This window comes from Rutidosis leptorrhynchoides, chromosome 10 (assembly GCF_046630445.1).
Source record: "Rutidosis leptorrhynchoides isolate AG116_Rl617_1_P2 chromosome 10, CSIRO_AGI_Rlap_v1, whole genome shotgun sequence".
Classification (NCBI taxonomy): domain Eukaryota; kingdom Viridiplantae; phylum Streptophyta; class Magnoliopsida; order Asterales; family Asteraceae; genus Rutidosis; species Rutidosis leptorrhynchoides.
Genome location: NC_092342.1, coordinates 28670418 through 28689279, shown reverse-complemented (window position 1 = coordinate 28689279; position 18862 = coordinate 28670418). Strand labels below are relative to the sequence as shown.

General features: G+C 36.0%; 3 protein-coding genes across 5 annotated transcripts; 2 read left to right on the top strand and 1 right to left on the bottom strand.

Annotated features, from left to right (window-relative positions):
- The first annotated feature begins 2004 nt into the window (after positions 1-2004).
- On the top strand, positions 2005-4026 carry LOC139872148 (uncharacterized). Of its 3 annotated transcripts, none has more exons than XM_071859974.1 (3): positions 2005-2129; positions 3006-3285; positions 3400-4026. In XM_071859974.1, exons 2-3 carry the CDS (start codon positions 3278-3280, stop codon positions 3932-3934), a joined length of 543 nt encoding a protein of 180 aa, XP_071716075.1. In that variant the 5' UTR covers positions 2005-2129; positions 3006-3277; the 3' UTR covers positions 3935-4026. The 3 variants fall into 3 exon arrangements, with proteins under 3 accessions (XP_071716075.1, XP_071716074.1, XP_071716073.1); XM_071859973.1 differs by having other exon boundaries at positions 3379-4026; XM_071859972.1 differs by having other exon boundaries at positions 3370-4026.
- A 2171-nt stretch (positions 4027-6197) lies between these two features.
- On the top strand, positions 6198-9195 carry LOC139872466 (uncharacterized). The gene is made up of 2 exons (XM_071860343.1): positions 6198-7397; positions 8799-9195. Exons 1-2 carry the CDS (start codon positions 6396-6398, stop codon positions 8958-8960), a joined length of 1164 nt encoding a protein of 387 aa, XP_071716444.1. The 5' UTR covers positions 6198-6395; the 3' UTR covers positions 8961-9195.
- Positions 9196-9607: 412 nt separating this feature from the next.
- On the bottom strand, positions 9608-10317 carry LOC139873259 (calmodulin-like protein 3). Its single transcript, XM_071861194.1, has one exon. The coding sequence runs from the start codon at positions 10153-10155 to the stop codon at positions 9697-9699; it is 459 nt and encodes a 152-aa protein (XP_071717295.1). The 5' UTR covers positions 10156-10317; the 3' UTR covers positions 9608-9696.
- Positions 10318-18862: the final 8545 nt, after the last annotated feature.

Genomic DNA, 18862 nt, shown 5'->3' with positions numbered 1-18862 from the left:
GTATCAATCTGGATACTCCATGGTTGCGTCTGAAGATATTACTAACGGTTTTGGCTACGTGAGTGTCATTAATTCATCATGCTTGTATTCAGAGGCGAAGCCAGGATTTGAGGTTAAGGGGGGCTTTACAATATAGTTTATTGGGAAAAAACAGTGCAAATGTGATTTTGTGACATCGACTTAAATTGCAGCCGAAAGATAATATCAGTTGCTTCCTAAAGCTTTCATCTACATTAGTATCCTTACCAAATAAAACTTTTTTTTTTTTTTTGAACGGAAGAAAACAATTTTATTTATACTAATCATCGATGCAGTACAAGTAGCGTTGAGACAAATGCTCTATGAAATAAAACATACAACCAAAACTATTAGACTACAAACTAACGATCTCGACCATTATAAAAGCGTCTAGAATGACTATGATCATCATAAACATTTGGATTTGCAAGTCACTGGTTCCAATCTATGGATAGTCGTTTCAAACTATTGGAGATCCATATAAAGAATTTGACTTGAATTTCATTGAGAGCCATTGGAACGTTCCAACACTTACTGAATACGTTTGCATTGCGATTATTCCATATGGTGTACCCAACTAAAACAAAATTTCAAAATTCTTTACATCTATCGATGCTATACTTGTTCATTATATACGAGTATATAATTAATAAGAAAAATGTAAAATAATATATGGTTGATTGAATAGTGTAAAGATTGCACACTTTACAAATTGTTTTCATTTTAAAAAGAAAAGAATATATTAATCGAGACGGATAAATAGCTTTTTTTTATGTATGTATAGTTGAAATTTATATAAATAAGCTTTATCTTTGAAAGAAATTCTTTGAATTCCATACTTTGTTTTAATAGTATCTTGAAATTTAAACTTATATTTCAATTTTATCATCTAAATACTTAACTGACCCAAAAAAAAGTGGCATTTCATGAATACAAAAAAGGCACTTGATTTAAGATTGGGATTTAAATGACATGTTAATAAAGTGAGGGACTAAAATGAATTATAAACTTTTAATTGAAGGGCTTAACTGGACATTTGACAACTAACTCATCTGCCTCCCCAAATCCTTCGAGTTACCCACCTCCGACATAGAAATCTAGCTCTAAAGTTTAAAATTTCAAAATTAAAACACATTACGATACCTAAAACACATTACGATACCTAATAAACTACCACAGTTAGGGGAGGCAAGACACCCACAAACCCCCCTACTGTCTCCGCCTCTGCTTGTATTAAGTGTAATATGATATACTTGGCAAACGGGTTAGGTTGGGTCTGTTTGGGTAACGGGTCAAAACGGTGTTCGGTTGAAATAGGTCATGGGTCAAACATGTCAGATCTAAAAACGGGTCCAAATGGATCGGGTTGGGTTACGGGTCATGTGTCAAATGGGTAAAAACATTATTTTAGTTATTACTCCCTATTATTTATATTTATTATATACATAAAAAATATTAATTAATGATTTAACCATGAATGCCTTTGTAAATGTTTGATGGATGAAGTCATTATGATCTTTATGTTCGACCCGTTTGACCCATTCACAAGACCCATTAGACCTCTATTTATTTAGCTTTAGGAATTGATACCTATTGTTTCTTTATATTTTGTATAGGACCTAGTAGGTTGGAGGGAAACCCATGGGACTTTTTTTAAGGTTTGGGGTTTACATTGCCACGCTTTTTATCCAAGACCCAGTTGATCCAAAAGCTTGACCCAATTGACCCTCTATAGATGAACTCTCAAATGTTCTTCAAACTAATGCATCTCTAACTAATTACTCGCAGGCATTCCCTCTAGGTTCACCGTTAGCCCCCGAGATCTCAAGACAGGTTGCCAAACTGCGCGAAGATGGGACTTTAAAAAAGTTGGACGAAAAGTGGTTCAAACCACAATCAAACGACTCTGCACCATCTCAGAAAGTTCTAAACTTTAAAGGGTTACGTGGTCTATTTCTTATTACCGGAGTATCGATGGCTGCTGCACTTTTCATATTCCTGGTATATTATGTTCGTGAGAAAGTACATTTCAACTACATTATGCTGGCAGGAGGAAAGCTAGCCTTCCTCATGAAGTTGCTCGTGGCTAAAACAATAAATGCGGCTTGAAGGTAAATGACCCGAGTAAGACTCACAATGCGATTGATTCTATAAATTAATGCCCTTGTAAATTGACTTATTGTTTATGTAATCTTCTCCGTTGCTATGTTTAGGCTTACATATTCTGATTGTATCTACTTGTTAATTCTTATAGGATGTGTTACAAAATTTTAGTTTGTTCTAGTGTAAGTGTGTGGGTCTGTGGGATACAAAGTTACTAGCCCTCTAAATAGAAGTGTTGTGCAAGGACGTGTATATCCTAATTCTCGCATTTTGAATAATCTGAGAAACTATAATCTAATAATAGTTTGTGAGTGAGCTTATTTAATCATTGCAGTCTCTTTTGATCCCTCTCAAATGACGAATCTTCATCTTGCACCCCTCAATAAGATATTGGTTCTTTCTTTTGAATAATTTGGCACAAAAGCTTGTGTAGTATGCTGGTTTTGATCTCGAATGGTTTGTGTTTAAGATCTGTTGCACTTGAAATCGAGTCTTGAACTGAGTTGTTCAAGAATCCTTATACTTACTGTTGATAAACTGAGTCGTAAACTAAAGTAACTTGAATGACAATAACTTGATTGAGAATACAAAACCTCTTAATCACATGAGTACATCAATATAATTTTAGAAGTGCATATTATGTATCACTGGAATTTTTGCTTTCGTGAAAATGAGAAACAATCTAATTCTGGTTTTAGTCAAATAAAAATCATCACTTTAGTTTAATGTTGGGTGAGTGTTCAACACACCCATACTACTATACCCGAAATTATCGTGGTTAAAGACGACTTCTCTTTTATTATATGATAGAGGAAGTATTATCTACATCTCACATTCTCATACCTTGTATGTTCGAAATTGAGTATTGTTGTTGTTTGATTCAGATCACTTCCAACTATAACATCCATCACTATGACAGACGGTCAGATCAGCATTAGGGGCGTGGTCCAATAGGAGTCATCTTAATGTAAGAAAAAGGTGAAACGGTCCACCGAACATTAATTTAGTTTGACAAAGGAACGTAATTGGTCAAAAACACACTCCATCTCACTGGGTACGTATTTTATTTTATGTACAATACTTTTCTTCTTCATCCAACTTTCCTATATCCAAACCCTAATTTCACATTTCATCGTTCACATCTCGCATTTCAATTATGGCAGAGTAAGTTCCCATCCATCTCTTTTATTCACATATACATACACACTGTATTTCTATATCTCTAAATTCAACTGCTAATTTTATCAGATCTAACAGCTACACAAATCAATGCAACAGATCTCAAATCAGTTCATCATCATCAACAACAACAACAAGCATTCACGTAACGGCATTAGACGGCCTGGTAAACGTAAACTCACTTTTCACAATCGCCGTATTTGTCGGACTATCATTGACCACACCAGGTCAACGCAGTCTGGAGAATCGATCAGCTTGTGACGCTGATATTTCAGTTGCTAAAAAGCTTTTAGTATTTGAAGTAGTTTCATTTAGTTTCTTTTTATTTTCATCGTTAGTTGCACAAGGACTTAAACTAGCTATAAATTTAATAAACAGTAAAGATGTTGATGAAGTGTTTAGAGCACATATTAATTTAAAAGCTTTGCGGTTTGGGATGCTTGGATCGGCTGTTGGTTCGGTTATGGGGTGTTTGTTTTTAATGTTGTCGATGGTGAACGTGATCGAAATTCGACTAGGGATGTTGTCGTGTGGAAGTAGAGCCACGATTAATGCGGTTGCGAGTATGATTGTGTTGGTTACTTCTGCACTTTTGGTTTATATTTCGACTGCTGTTTATGCTTTTTTGCATTAGTTGATTATGTATGAAGTGCTTAAGTGGTTTAATTTGACTTGTTACAACTTACAAGTGTAGTGTAATTTTGGAGATATGTTTATTTGGTGCGTTGCTGGATCCAATTTTACTGAGAATGTGTTGGAATGTTGACTTATTTTGATTATGATCTGTACTGTGTTTGTATGCTCATATAAATTGGTGACTTAATTTTGATTTAGCTGAGAATACAATAGCTGATCGGAGAAGATGAAAAGGTCTTATGTACAAGTTTAGCCTTGTCAATTGAAGTGAGTTGACATTAGCACGTCATCAAATTCAAATTGTTGCAATTTAAAATTATGTTTGATTGTGATATCAACGCAATTTAAACAAGAGAAATTTTCTCACCTAAACTAATTTGGAACTCATTTTCATACCTAGCTACAATTTTCGCCATTCAACCTAAATCTTTTGAGGTAAAAGGTTGATAATCGGTAACCCAGACTGTCTCACATTTGACTTGCCAATTTCATAATAGAGGGGCATACCTGGCTCGCTCGTCGGCGGTGGCTATGGCGGGGTGACAGGGTTGGAACCCCTTACCTATGCTTATTTGTAGCAAAATGCCCCCATTCATCACCAACTGAGCTACACTCCACTCAACCCAAATATTATTGTTGGATGAGCTCTTACCGCTGGAATGGTTGATAGAATCGTTGGTCTTCACATTGACTTTGAAAAGTTATAAATATTGTTTTTTCTTATTTATTTTTTATATATTATTATTCATCACTGTAATGTTAAATAATTTAACCATATCACAAGTGTGGATTAGTTTTTTTTAATACGGCATAAACATGTGAGATATATATATATATATATCCTCTTGAAATCAAATCCATATAGAAAAATACTAATCCATCCGTCTCTAATTTATTATCCATTATTTCATTTTAGAATTTCTCAAATTAATTGTCCACTACCATAAATAAAAAAGAAAAAAGAATAAGAAGATTAATTTATATTATGCTCTTAATATGTGAATATGATTAAAGGAGAAAGAAAAATGTAAGTGTAAAACTGAAAATTAAACAGAATCACAATACTTTTATGACATTTACTTAAACTTTGTGTGTTTTGTCTGATTACAATAAATATGGGACGGACGGAGTAAGAAACATATATTGTAGGGTTGTCGTCCTCCTTCTTGTTTGTTCCAAAACACCCTTTGTGGGCGATTATCAATGGGGCTACTATTCTGGTGTTGTGGGGGCAAATTACGAAATCGACAACAAAATTTTGTTTTGATTAGCCAACCCTTTTTATTTCTTTATTCACCCAACTACGAATTATATTTTATCACATCATCTACAACATTTATAACATCACAACACAACATTTAATCGCAGCGTCTCATTAATTCCATAACAATGTCACGTTAGCATAAATCACCGCATGATCAAGCATAGAATAAATGTATCGGGCTCGGTCTATGCTTGACATCGATAAACGGGAATTTAACTCTCCGGTCCGAAGTACCGTGAATAACCCCTTACAAGATGAGGATCTCAGCAGGGTTGGTTAAACGTGAACCCACCATCGATGGGTTGCCCGGTTAACGATGGCTCATGCTAGATTGTAGGGTTTATGTTCATAGAACGTTACCTGTAGATCAAGAATAAGTCTAGTGCCGGTAGCGCGGGTGAAGTCGCGCTATGAGAGAGGCGCTACTGTTTAAGATGCTACAAATAGTATATGTATGAAAGTCGAATGGATGTCCAGCCTCTCTTGCTGTGGATTTAGTCCTTTATTTATAGGGTAAACCTTTTTTGTCTTCTATTGTCACGTAATAGAGTTAAAGGGTCGTAGCCTGCCAATAGTATCTCCTTGTGTGAGCTGACCCGACAAAAGTAAAAAGTATTTTGTCGGACCTGATTCTTGTCTGCCATGTGTATTCTGCTAGCTACAGCGTCGCTTGACACGCACATGTACCTCTAGCGTTAGAACAAAAGTTGCGCCAGGTTCGCCACCTAGCGCCCATTTGCTTTAGCGCGCGATATGTGTGGTCCATATAGTGATGCTATTTGATGCGTAACACGAGCTAATCGGGTATGCGTACCATTACCGCACAACTCTAAAACAGTACAAGGGGATACTTATCACAACAAATTATCTCAATCCTAAAAGGTCATTGTTACGATGGTATCGTAGTTTCCTTGTGGATATATTTATTGTTTTGTGGATTATTATAGATAGATACAAAGGTGTGAGTTTGCTTTAAATTAAAAATTCCTATAGAAAAACACCGCCAACTGACTGAGGCAGTTTTCCTTTCGAGTTTAACCCACCGATCCTCATCTTGAACCCGAGTCCTTCCAAAATAGAACACACCTATTTCCAGTTACTATTTTTCTTCAAAATTAAAACCCTAGAAATCAAGCCTTCATTTTTCCAATCTAGGTTTTTATATTGTTTTTCTTAATTGATTCTGGTAAAAATAATGGATTCATTACTAGCTACCTACGCATCATCTGACGAAGAAGATGACCAACAACCACCACCACCACCACCACCACCACCTCCACCTCTAAAACCAAATCAATCCAAATTTGGGGCAAAATTATCCACATCTCTTCCACCACCCAAATCACAAATTTCAAATCCCAATTCATCGTCATCTTCATCCGCATCTTTATTCTCTAAACTTCCTCAACCCAAATCCGAAACATCCGACCCGTTTAACGTAAACCCTAAACCTAGAAAAGTTGTTCAATTTCATCCACCAGTTACAACCAAACCTATCGATGATGATGATGATGATGATGATGATGAAGATGATATAAAAGAGCAACCGAAAAAGGATAACACTTTACCTCAAGCACCATCTGTTAAGTCGTTTTTATCAAGTATTCCCGCACCGCGAAATTCCGGTTCGCTTGGCTCATTACCGTCCGCTTCGGGTACAGGTAGACGATCGATTTTGGAAAGCGAAGTGCCTGCGTTATCGAATTCGAATAGTGGTAAGGAGACTGTAAGTAAGTCTAGTGTTGATCAAGTCCAGTATGATAATAATAGTTCGAATGTGAATTACGATAATAGTTATGTCGAATATACGAATGCGAATGTGTCTGAAACGAATGTGGATTATGCTAACTATGACTATGGGAATTATGGAGGGTATGAGAATGTTGTTGGTACGGATAATTCGAGTTATGGTCCAGCTGCACCTGTAAGTGACGATCATGTGAGTTATAGTGGTTATGAGGGATATAGTGATTACACGCAGTATGAGAGTAAGTGGGTTGATCGTTCGGGTGGTAATGTGGGGCCCGAGATACCGGTGACGGATGTTATACAAAATGCGGCGAGGGTACCTGGGAAGAGAGGTAGGAATGAGATACCTCAGGAAGTGATTGAAGTTAGTCAGGATGAGTTGATGAAGAATCGGCCACGTGAGGATCAAGTTAAAGCGACTGGGATTGCTTTTGGGCCTGCATATCAGGTTATAACCCTTCATTTATGTCAATATCTTAGTAAGTATATATCTAGACCCTTATATACAATATGTTAAATAACTTACATTAAACTATGTTGCATATGTTGTTTATTCGATTAGAAACAGATACCACAGACCCGATGGGCGGTTCCATATAACACCAAACCATCACAGGGCACATTTCTATTAGACCTTATACGATAAGCCAATATCTGTTTTTGCAATGATCCTGACATCTACAAAATCAGCAACCCTGCATATTCATGGTTATTAAATCTTTAATGGTAATCATTCGATTATTAAGAATACTTAAACTAAAAAGTTTAACCTTGAAAGTCAATACACTTATTCTAGGGTTCGGTCTCAGCCACATTGAAATGCAACAACCAAGGAGCTCACAAACCATCAATGACATATAGCCACAATTAACAACGATACATATTGACCTATAAGTGTAGATTTCTCAAATGAAACTATAAGTTTAGTGGCTAACCATGTTAGAGACAGAAATATTATAAGCTATAAAACTTGCCCCACATCTAATACAAGCTGTAACTGATCTGTTTTTGTTTCAAGGTACAAACCTGTAAGATTTGACACACACAACATTTTTAAAATTTCATCAAAAAAATAACCTCTTGAGTGATGATGGACTTCATATGCAAGTCTCACATAGTTCTCTTTTGTAATGCTTTGCATAAAACAAGTTTGATTTGACAAAATAGAGTGATATACACACTTCCCCCTTATGCCCTTAACCCAATCCAAATACCCACACACCCATTTGACAAAACCTGACTTATAAGTTATAACCAAGCATCTACATATTCAAGTAGTTTAATCCAATCCTTGGAATTCTATCTATCTATAATCTATAATATAGATGGATAGCATAAATAGGTCACCTAATAGGTATATTTTTCTGAGTTGCGAGTCTATCGTTCTTTTATGGCTTCAGTTACTGTAACATCAACATAGATTGGACATATTGAAAGTACCCATCCCTCTATAGTAAGTTGGATAATAACCATTCCCGTTCAAGTCTACCTGAAATACTACAGGAGTAGAAAACCTGAATTATTTTGTGCCAACTCTGGATTGATTAACCCAGGCGATTGAAGAAATCTCCTGACTATCTTTTTTTCCAGCATTTTCTATATGCAACTTCCTGTATTTTATTTCATCTTTTTGCAATTTTTGTGTTATGGGGTCCATGAGGTTCTGAATAAATGGAAGTCCTGGAGTCTGTTTCTAGGTGTTGAGTATGATGTTTTCAATTGATTCTTGTCTTCTCTATGGACTATCTAATGTATTGAATTCATTATGTCCAGATTTTGCAATTATCTTTAGTCAATCTGTTTTACCGTGTCTGTTCTTATCATGACCTACTTTTTGGATTAATTGCAGCCTACTTCTTCAGCTAAGGGTAAACCCACAAAGCTTCACAAGAGGAAACATCAGATCGGATCGTTGTACTTTGATATGAAATCAAAAGAGATGGAACTCGCAGAACGTCGCTCCAAAGGCTTTCTCACAAAAGCAGAAACACATGCCAAGTATGGATGGTGAGCTTGTTGTATTGCTTCAAGTTTACTAAGCAAAAGGGACCTCATTGCTTACTGCAACTCTTCTTTCACAATTCATTTTCCTTCTGTTGAATTTTTGTAAACTTCCATTTTTGTATGAAAAATTTTACAACTTTGCATGATTAAATGGAGTTAATACAAGAACAGTTTCAGTAAAAACGATTTGCATTAACAACTATTATCCGATCCTGTTGTGATGAGGTTTTAGATTGTTTGTGTTCGTTATTATTGTAGTTTGTTTGCAATACCTTTTTCACAGGAATACAGGATCAATGTTTGTTATATAACACAACTTTTTATGTGTATAAGAAATTTACAATATGAAATTGAATGAAGTGGAATTGAATTTGAGAGGTTTGGATCTGTTTTGTTCAACAACTGCCCATGTTTGTTTCTAAGTAAAAATCTAATTAAGCAACATTTTTCTAACCTTGTTCTGTTTCCCATTTTATCAATTTTAAACTTTTAGTTATTAATGCTTATAAATAGCAGTTCTCCTACAAGGAGTGATTAAAAACGCTTTATTTGTAGTGTTTCAGTAGTGTTGTTTCTTGATTTTTCCCTTTTGAAAGCTACAATGATCATGTTTTTGATGATAATACTATTAAAAACACGAATAAAGAAATAAGATTGATGCTCAGATTTGATATGAAATTCCAAAAAGATACATGTTGATCAGACAAGAATTTCATAAAAACAAAGTTAAAACAGATTAATTATCAGCTGGTTCCCATGGCTGCAAAGCCGCCACCTTTCATCATCTGCCTAAACTCTGCGTAATTCACCATCCCGTCCCCATCCACATCCACCTTCTTGACCATAAGTTGACAATCCTCAATGGTTCGACCTTGTCTCAACCCAAGTGACATAAAAACGGACCTAAGTTCATCAACAGTAATGAACCCATCTCCATTTTTATCAAACACATTGAATGCCTCTTTAATATCCTCTTCTTCGTCCCTCTCCTCCATTATCGTTTCATACAACCTCTCAAACTCATCCATGTTGACGCACCCATCACCATCTTCATCAATATGTTCAATCATGTGTTCAAGATCTTTTTCGGGTATAACCATCCCGAGACTTGCAAGAGACTTTGATAGCTCTTGTTTGGTGATCTTACCGTCACCATCATGATCGAACATTTGAAAAAAGTGATGGATCTCGTCAAGACCCATCACGAGGGGTTGTTGTAAGAAGGAAAGGGACTAAAAAAGAGAATGGATAAATGAGACGGGGAGGGAGGACGAAGAAGTTTTTAAAAACGATGTTGGTTTAGGATATCGATCAGGAACACGAAATCAATAGACTTGGGAAGGTAGTTTATAAGGGTTTGAAGAATTGGATAGAGGGTGGGAGCAAAATAAGGAGTGGGAGGAATGTATTACAGTAGTAAAATTAGTGGACAACCATGAAAATAGAAGATTGCTTGGTGTATATTTATAGTTTTATATGGATTTTAATGTGTAAGCCACTTGCAAATTTTTTTTGTTAATTTGAAAATACAGAATAATGTTCGATCGATATTGAACATTACTTCGTCAATTGACTCAGATTTGGATATTTGATAATTTGTAAACTACGGTATATATGATATTTGGTGGTTTAATATGGTAGTTCATCATCGAACAACACTAATAACTACGAAGCTTTAGATATTTTATGTGGCCTAACAAACCCAAAACTTGGCTCACATCTTGCCATCTGCTACGGGTTTTAGAACTCCACGTTAAAAAGAGCCAAAGGGAGCATCAGTTAACAATGTGGAGAAGTAAATAAGGACACAAGAACATTTCAATTTCAACATTGGTTGGTGGCCTGCCTCCTTTAGGAGAAGTCAGGAGTTCGACCCCCGTTGACTACATATTAAAAACACAATTCCAACCGGGGGGGGGGGGGGGGGGGGGGGGGTTGGTTTACTTGGCCGTGCCATTGGATCGGTTTCAAGGTTTCCTCTCGGGCAGCCATGGGGGCGGGGTTATTATCATTACATCGGCATAGTCGAAACTGGAGATGATCGCAACGGGTGATTTAGTCCCCCTCGAGTGATCCCAATCGCTGTTTAAAAAAAAAAAAAAAAAATTCAACATTGGTTAAAAAATATGTAACATCGTACCACGTTATAGCAGGAGCCAACTTATAACATACCACAGTTATCATGGGAGACTAAAACTTATGTCAAATTAATTTCTAAAATGTCAACTTATAAGTTCACAGTATTTGAACTATGAGCACCAGACTCTCAATTGAATAGTAAATATGAATTATAAGAACAATAATTGAGAGAACACGATATGAAGATATAAGAAAGACAATGTTAATCGTGCAAAAGGATGTTTTACAATGATAAACCATAGCCCTATTTATACAGAGTTAAACCAAATCTTGAAGATTTGGTTTCCTAAACTACTTGACTAAAACTTAGGAAAAGATAAACTTAAAACTAACAAATATTCTAAACAATGCAAAGTTTATCTTCTAGAGATAACACAGAATCAAAACACAATCTTCTTAATATTTAAACAAATCTTCTTAAATAACAAGCATATCTTCAGAATATTCTATGGCTTTTGCTTTAAGAAATCTTCAAACGTTTACTCCAGCAATTCCAGAGTCTGCAACTTCAGACTCTAAACCTTCAGACTCTAAAATCTGCAAAACACTTTTGACTCATCAGATTATTATTTCTATTTTTCCCAACAATCTCTCCCTATCTGATGTTGTCAAAACAACCCGTACTCCTAAACAAACATCTTTGCATACTCCCTTTCAATTAGCTTGCACTTGCCCTTCATATGAGAAATTTTCTTCAACATGCTCAGCTTGCTATACAAGTGATTCAACAATTGTACCCTAAAAGGAAAAGTTTGCTCTGTCTCACATCTGGATAATAAACTGATCAACATCTCAATGCTATAGCAGTAGAGTTACACCTTCAAATTCAGATTTATCAACCTCAACCTTGACAACATCACCTTCATATCTTCTGAATCTAAATCTCTTGTTCATCTGAGCCCTTAAATCACCATCTGCTCTTTGAGTAGCAGCAACCACAACAGCACTAGAACTCCCCTGAATATCACCAACACCACCAACAGCAACCATTTGAGTAGCACCAACACCTCTTTCAGTTATATTCTCCCCCTCAACCTGATACTCCCCCTCAATTTGAGCTCTCTTTGATTGCTCCCCCTCAACACTTGCAAAACCTGCATCTGCAGTACCTGTACCTGCATCATCTGACCTCTTTCTTTTCTCCCCCTTTTTGACATCATCTAAAGGCAGAGAAGATATGACCTTCCAAATTTCAGTCTGTTGATTCTTGAGGGAACAAATATCAGAAGCAAGCCCAGTAAAACATTGTCTCAGTTCATCAACACCAATCATCCTTTTCTCCAGCACAGCCAACCTGTGATTAATTTCTGTTACAGACCCTGAACCACCTGTACTAGTCAACCCCTGCATATCCCCAACCAACCTCCTTACCTCCAACAGCTCATCTTTGAAAACAAAATTATTATTAAAGTTAAGATTATTAATCTTAGACTGCACACTAGAGAGCTTGTCATCAAACTCCTTAGTCAACTTGGTCAAAGCCTGATGTAGGCCAACCATAGTGACTGGTGCCTCAGTCTGAGATGTAGTGCCAGAAGATAAGGGTAGGGTTGGTATGTCCTCACAGCCTTCCTGTTGTAAAGAAAGCTGATCCTTAGACATAGAAGATTTTGAGGCCTGTATCTCACCCTGTGACATGAGTGTGATATTGGCAGCCTGTGCAATTAAGTGTAAGGATGGAATATTTGGAGTGAGTAGTGGCAGACTTAAGTCTGGGGTAGCAGTAGGCTTGGTCATTTCAGTAGGTTGTTGAATTTGGTTATTTGAGTCCAGGATTGGGACTTCTTCAAATAAGTCAACTGAGTGGGTTTCTTCAGTGACTGTAATGAGGGTATCCAAGTTTACTATCCTATCAGGTTTAGGTTGGGTCAAAGCACTGACTTCACCAACCTCTAGCAGAGGTGATGAAGTAGTACTAGAAGCACCTTGCCTAGTGAATTTTTGAGGTGAATTCACAAGTGCTGTAACATCTAGGGTTTTAAGTATGGTGGTATTCTCAATATGAACTGGTGAGTTCATAAGGTTGGTTAAATGGAGATTTTGTTCAGTAGCAGCGGGAGAAGATGGGTTAGAATGAGGTGGGATTTCCTCAATCATGTCCTCAGCCTGCTCTGTATATGTAACATCATGGTGTGGAGTATACCGTTAATTCCAATGATACCAAAAAGGCTCTCGTTATTGGTTTTAGCCCCAATAAGGCTCTAGTGTGCGGTTCATCCGCGGGTTACAAGCTTGTGTATTCAAAGTTGTTCCCTGTTTCGAAACAACCACACGTCGAGTAAAATTACCGAGCCAACTAAACCCGGTGTCGGTGTAGGACGGAAAAGATACTCGAGAATGGCAATTTGTACAATCAATTCAATTCAATTCTGGGGTAACAACTTTGACTCTGATTGCTCAGAATCTGCAGGTTGGTCTGCACGGCCAAGATTGACCCAATGCATCATAACAGAAAGTTATCAAAAAGATTGACACAATCATTATCAAATTAATACTCCTGACAAAAATTTTCAAAAAGTTACCATTAACTCCCTTCATTAATACCAAATTTGACCCTTTTATTTTAGGAAATAGAATAAAGAAAAAAAAATTTAACCTAAAAACGAAATTAAAAAAAAAACTTTATTTGACTAAAGAAGGAAAAAAATTTATACACAAAAATACACTTGAGTAAACTTTTCCAGACTCTGAACAATATTACGTCACCCAGACTCTAAGAAAATAATTCAGACTCAAGAAATATCATCACTGGACAACATTTCAATAGATGGATTTAACATTCCAAGTTGTCCAAGAAGATAGAAATGTCTTTCCTCAGGAAGTGCTTTAGTGAAAATATCTGCCAATTGATCCTTAGTGCCAATATGCTTTAAAAACACTTTGCCCTTTTCAACACAATCCCTTATAAAATGATGCCTGATTTCAATATGCTTGGTTCTGGAGTGAAACACTGGATTCTCAGTAATAGCAATTGCACTTTCATTATCACACATTATTGGAGTTTTGGACAATGATAACCCAAAATCCAAAAGTTGATGTTGCATCCACAGTAATTGAGCACAACAACTTCCTGCAGTAACATATTCAGCTTCTGCTGTGGAAGTGGCCACAGAATTCTGCTTTTTGCTAGTCCAGCTGACCAATTTTCCACCTAGAAATTGACATCCACCAGAAGTGCTCTTTCTGTCTAATTTGCAACCTGCATAGTCTGCATCTGTGTAACCAATTAGATCAAACCCTGAGTCTTTGGAGTACCAAAGACCCAAGTTAAGGGTACCTTTTAAGTACCTAAAAATTCGTTTCACAGCTATAAAATGGGACTCCCTAGGATCTGATTGGTAACGTGCACAAAGACATGTAGAAAACATTATATCAGGTCTACTAGCAGTTAAGTATAGTAAAGATCCAATCATACCTCTAAAGGTTGATTGACAAGTGAGTTTTCCAGATTCATCTTTATCAAGCTTTTCAGAAACACTCATTGGAGTTCTTAAAGTAGAACAATTTTTAAAATCAAATCTAGTTAACATGTCAGAAATGTAGTTACTTTGGTTAATAAAAATGCCTTCAGAACTCTGTTTAATTTGCAACCCAAGAAAATAGTTTAAAGTACATAAATTGCTCATTCTATACTCTTCAGACATAATGTCAGAAAACCATTTTCTTAAATGTGGATTAGTAGACCTAAAAATAATGTCATCAACATAAATTTGAACAAGTAACACATCACCTTTGTCCTTTTTGAAAAACAAAGTCTTGTCAATAGCTCCTCTGGAAAAATTCTTTTCTAGAAGAAATGTTGACAAGGTATCATACCAGGCTCTGGGAGCTTGCTTCAGACCATACAATGCTTTCTTCAATCTGTAAACATGCTTAGGAAATTTCTTACTTACAAAATCAGGAGGTTGTTTCACATAAACCTCTTCTTGCAATTTACCATTCAGGAAAGCACTCTTCACATCCATTTGAAACACCTTGAAATCTTTGTGTGCAGCATATGCCAGAAACAGTCCAATAGCTTCAATTCTAGCAACAGGAGCAAAAGTCTCATCATAATCTATTCCTTCTTCTTGTCTATATCCTTGAGCCACTAACCTTGCTTTATTTCTAATCACAATACCATCTTTATCAACCTTGTTTCTGTAAACCCATTTAGTGCCAATTGCAGTTTTACCTTCAGGCTTTGGAACCAACTCTCATACATCATTCCTTTCAAATTCTGTCAACTCTTCAGTCATAGCCTCAACCCAATTATTGTCAGCCAATGCTTCATATACATCTTTGGGCTCAATTAGTGAAAGAAAACAAAAAAAGAAGCAGTAGTTTGCAATAGCAAAGTCAGACACATGTGTCTGAGAAGAAGAGCTAGGTTTAGGCAAACCAGTAGGATCCACAACATAATCCTCAAGATGTTTTGGAGGAACTATATTTCTAGATGATTTTCTAGTAGGAACAGCAGGATCCAAGGTGGTATTTGATGACTGATCACCCTCTTGAATAACAACAGACTCATCTTCTTGTGGAACTTCTTCTGTATGAGAATTATCTGCAGAATCATTTTTCAACCCAGACAAATTAGGTTCATCTGACTCAGACTCTGAATCCAGAGTCTGAACACTGTTTCCAGAAATTAAATTTGACAATTCACCAAGTGCAGATTGCTCAGTGCTGGACGACTGATCCATTTCTATAGAACTTTCATCAAAAGAAACATTAATGGATTCTTTAATCTTCATTCTCCTCTGATTATAAACTCTATAAGCTTTAGAAACAGAAGAATATCCCATAAATACACCTTCATCAGATTTTGGCCTCATCATATCAAGCTGATCTCTTTGATTTAAAATGTAGCACTTACACCCAAATACATGAAAGTAATGAATAGTAGGCACCTTTTTATGGTATAACTCATAAGGAGTTTTGCCATGCTTCTTCACAATCAAGGATCTGTTTTGAGTATAACAAGCTGTATTAACAGCTTCTGCCCAGAATCTGAGTGCAACATTTGATTGGCATAGCATAGTTCTGGCTGCTTCAATAAGTGTTCTATTTCTTCTTTCAGCAACTCCATTTTGTTGTGGAGTTCTAACAGCAGAGAAATTTTGACCAATCCCAGACTCTTCACAAAAGTCAATTAGAGTAACATTTTTGAACTCAGTGCCATGATCACTTCTCAATTGTTTAACAAGAACACCTTTTTGAACCTGTTCTCTCTTGATCAAATTAATGATTTCTTCAGAAGCATCACTTTTTGCAGCTAAGAAAATAACCCAGGTAAACCTAGAATACTCATCAACAATTACCAAAGTATATCTTTTCCCACCCAAACTACTAGTGTTCATTGGACCAAATAGAACCATGTGAAGCATATGAAGTGGATCACTAATAGTAGCTAGAGTTTTTGAGGGAAACTTTGTTTTGGTTTGTTTACCCATAATGCAAGCAGAACAAGGTTTATCTTTCTTGAAAGGTTGTTGAGGCAACCCTCTAACAAGCTTCTTTTTGGAAAGCTCATTAATATTTTTGAAATTGAGATGAGATAACCTTTTATGCCAAAGCCAATTAAGTTCAGGAACAGTCTGAGAATACAAACAAGTTTCAATTCCAGTATCAACAGAATCTAAATCCAGCATGTACACATTTTGAACTCTCCAAGCTACAAGTGTTGGCCTTCCTTTTGGATCATAAATAATACCAGCTTTCTTTCTTATTCTAATCTCACAATCTTCATCAGCAATCTGACTCACACTTAGCAGATTATGCTTCAACCCTTCAACTAAAGCAACTTTCTTAAATGAAACACTTCCAGCTTCAACAGTACCATAACCAATAGTCTTTGCAACTGAATTATCACCATATCTTACAGAAGGACCTTTTTCTTTTACAAACCCTACAAGATGCTCTTTGCATCCAGTCATGTGTCTCGAGCAGCCACTGTCCAAATACCACAAATTACCCTGCTACACAAGACACAAAACAAAAGAAAATGGTTAGTTTTTAAGGGGAACCCACTTTTCAGTGGGTTCAGTTGGAGTGCTCTTCACTCTCCAAACAAAAGCTTTGTCCCCAATCCAAATCAACTTGTCCTTAATTGTTTTCAAAACATTTTCACAAACTTTAGGTTTCCATACCTTTTCAATTTTCTCAGGAAAACAAGATGTTCTTTTAACTAAAGGTTTTTCTTGACTCTTGATTTTTTCATTGAGTTTTGAAATTTTTCTTTTGAGTTTTTGGATAGTCTTTGCTTGTTTTGACCTTCTTTTAGTTGACCTTATTGGATCTGGACAAGTGTCACTATCAGAGGATGATTCAGAATCACTTTTGCTACTTGACTCTTGGGAGTCAGACTCTAGGTCAGAACATACACTTTCACTTTTAGAGACTAAACTGTTAGAATCTGAAGATTTCAAGAGTTCAGACTCTAGTGGATTTCTGCATTCTAGTATTATAGTCTCTGAGGGTTCAACAGGATCTAATGATCTTACAAATGCATTAGTTAAAATCTTTTTGTCACCATCAAATTTTACAAAAGTGTCAGGTAAAATGTCAGGTTTGAATACACTAGGATCAACTTTCACATTATTGTTTAATATGTAGTTTTCACCTAGTATAGCCTTGACATCATTTGGAATTTGTTTGGCAATAGCATCTGAATTCTTTTTGGAAGACACACACCAAGATTTACAAATTGTTTCATAATATTTTGACCTTTTAACTGATCTTCCTAATTCAGTATTTAGCCTTTTTGTTTCTTCTGTGTAAGCCATTTTATAGGTGTCAAGTTCTGCCTCACATTCTTTTAACTCTTTAATTTCAGCATCTTTGTTTTCGATGGTGTTTTTAAGATCAAAAATTTGTGTTCTTAACCTATCAATATCTTCTAAACACCACTTAAAGTCAAGTAACAAATACTGAAACATTCTCACTTTTTCATTATCAAGATTACAAAATTTTGTACCTTATAGGCAGAAACTTTATTACAAGTAGAGTCTTTATCCATCTTTTCAATAGCTTTCAAATCTTCCTCAAACTTGCTAGAACCACTATCCCTTTCAGTTATAGCTATAAGACACTTATCCTCTTCCTCATCAGATGATGAATCTTCATCCTCCCATGCTTCTGTGTACAAAGCCTTCTCCTGATCTTTGTTCTTTGACTTTTCTGCTTCACTCTTCAAATTCATGTACTTGAGCTTATACTTTCTTGCCTTGTCAACAGACTTGTTGGTATTTAAACCTCCTTCACTCTTAGACCAGCAATCTGCAGCTATGTGACCTATCTTTCCACACTTAAAACATTTAGCTTTCTTTGGATCAAAAGTACTCTTACCTTTACCTTTCTTATAACCAAACCTTTTCTGCTCAATCCTTTGTGTCAAAAGAGCCACCTGCCCTTCCAGATCTTGAATCTCCTCATCTTCATCAGAATCACTATCATCATCAGAAGTTTCATCACTTTCAGATTCAACCTTGCTAGAATAACTGGAGAATAATTGCTTATTCTTCTTTGTGGTAGCCACCAATGCAGCTTCTGGATCTTTAACAACCTTCTTAGCATTAATCTTGTTCTTTAATTGTGTTTCTTCAAAATTTGATAGTATACCAAATAGCTCACTTAATTCATAGTTGTCTATCTTCTCACTGATTACCATGGATGTAATCACAGACTCAAAATTTGAAGGCAACAATTCAATGAACTTTTGACACAATACTTGTTGTGTTTTCTCTACGCCAACACTTCCAAGATCATTAATTAGAACCTGAAATCTTG

What these genes read in the sequence shown, in the direction of transcription:
- LOC139873259 (XM_071861194.1), bottom strand. Translation starts at nt 10,155, where the DNA reads ATGGGTCTTGACGAGATCCATCACTTTTTTCAAATGTTCGATCATGAT.
- LOC139872466 (XM_071860343.1), top strand. Translation starts at nt 6,396, where the DNA reads ATGGATTCATTACTAGCTACCTACGCATCATCTGACGAAGAAGATGAC. An exon ending in CTTTTGGGCCTGCATATCAG is followed by an intron (nt 7,398 to 8,798) that starts GTTATAACCCTT and finishes GATTAATTGCAG; the next exon opens with CCTACTTCTTCAGCTAAGGG.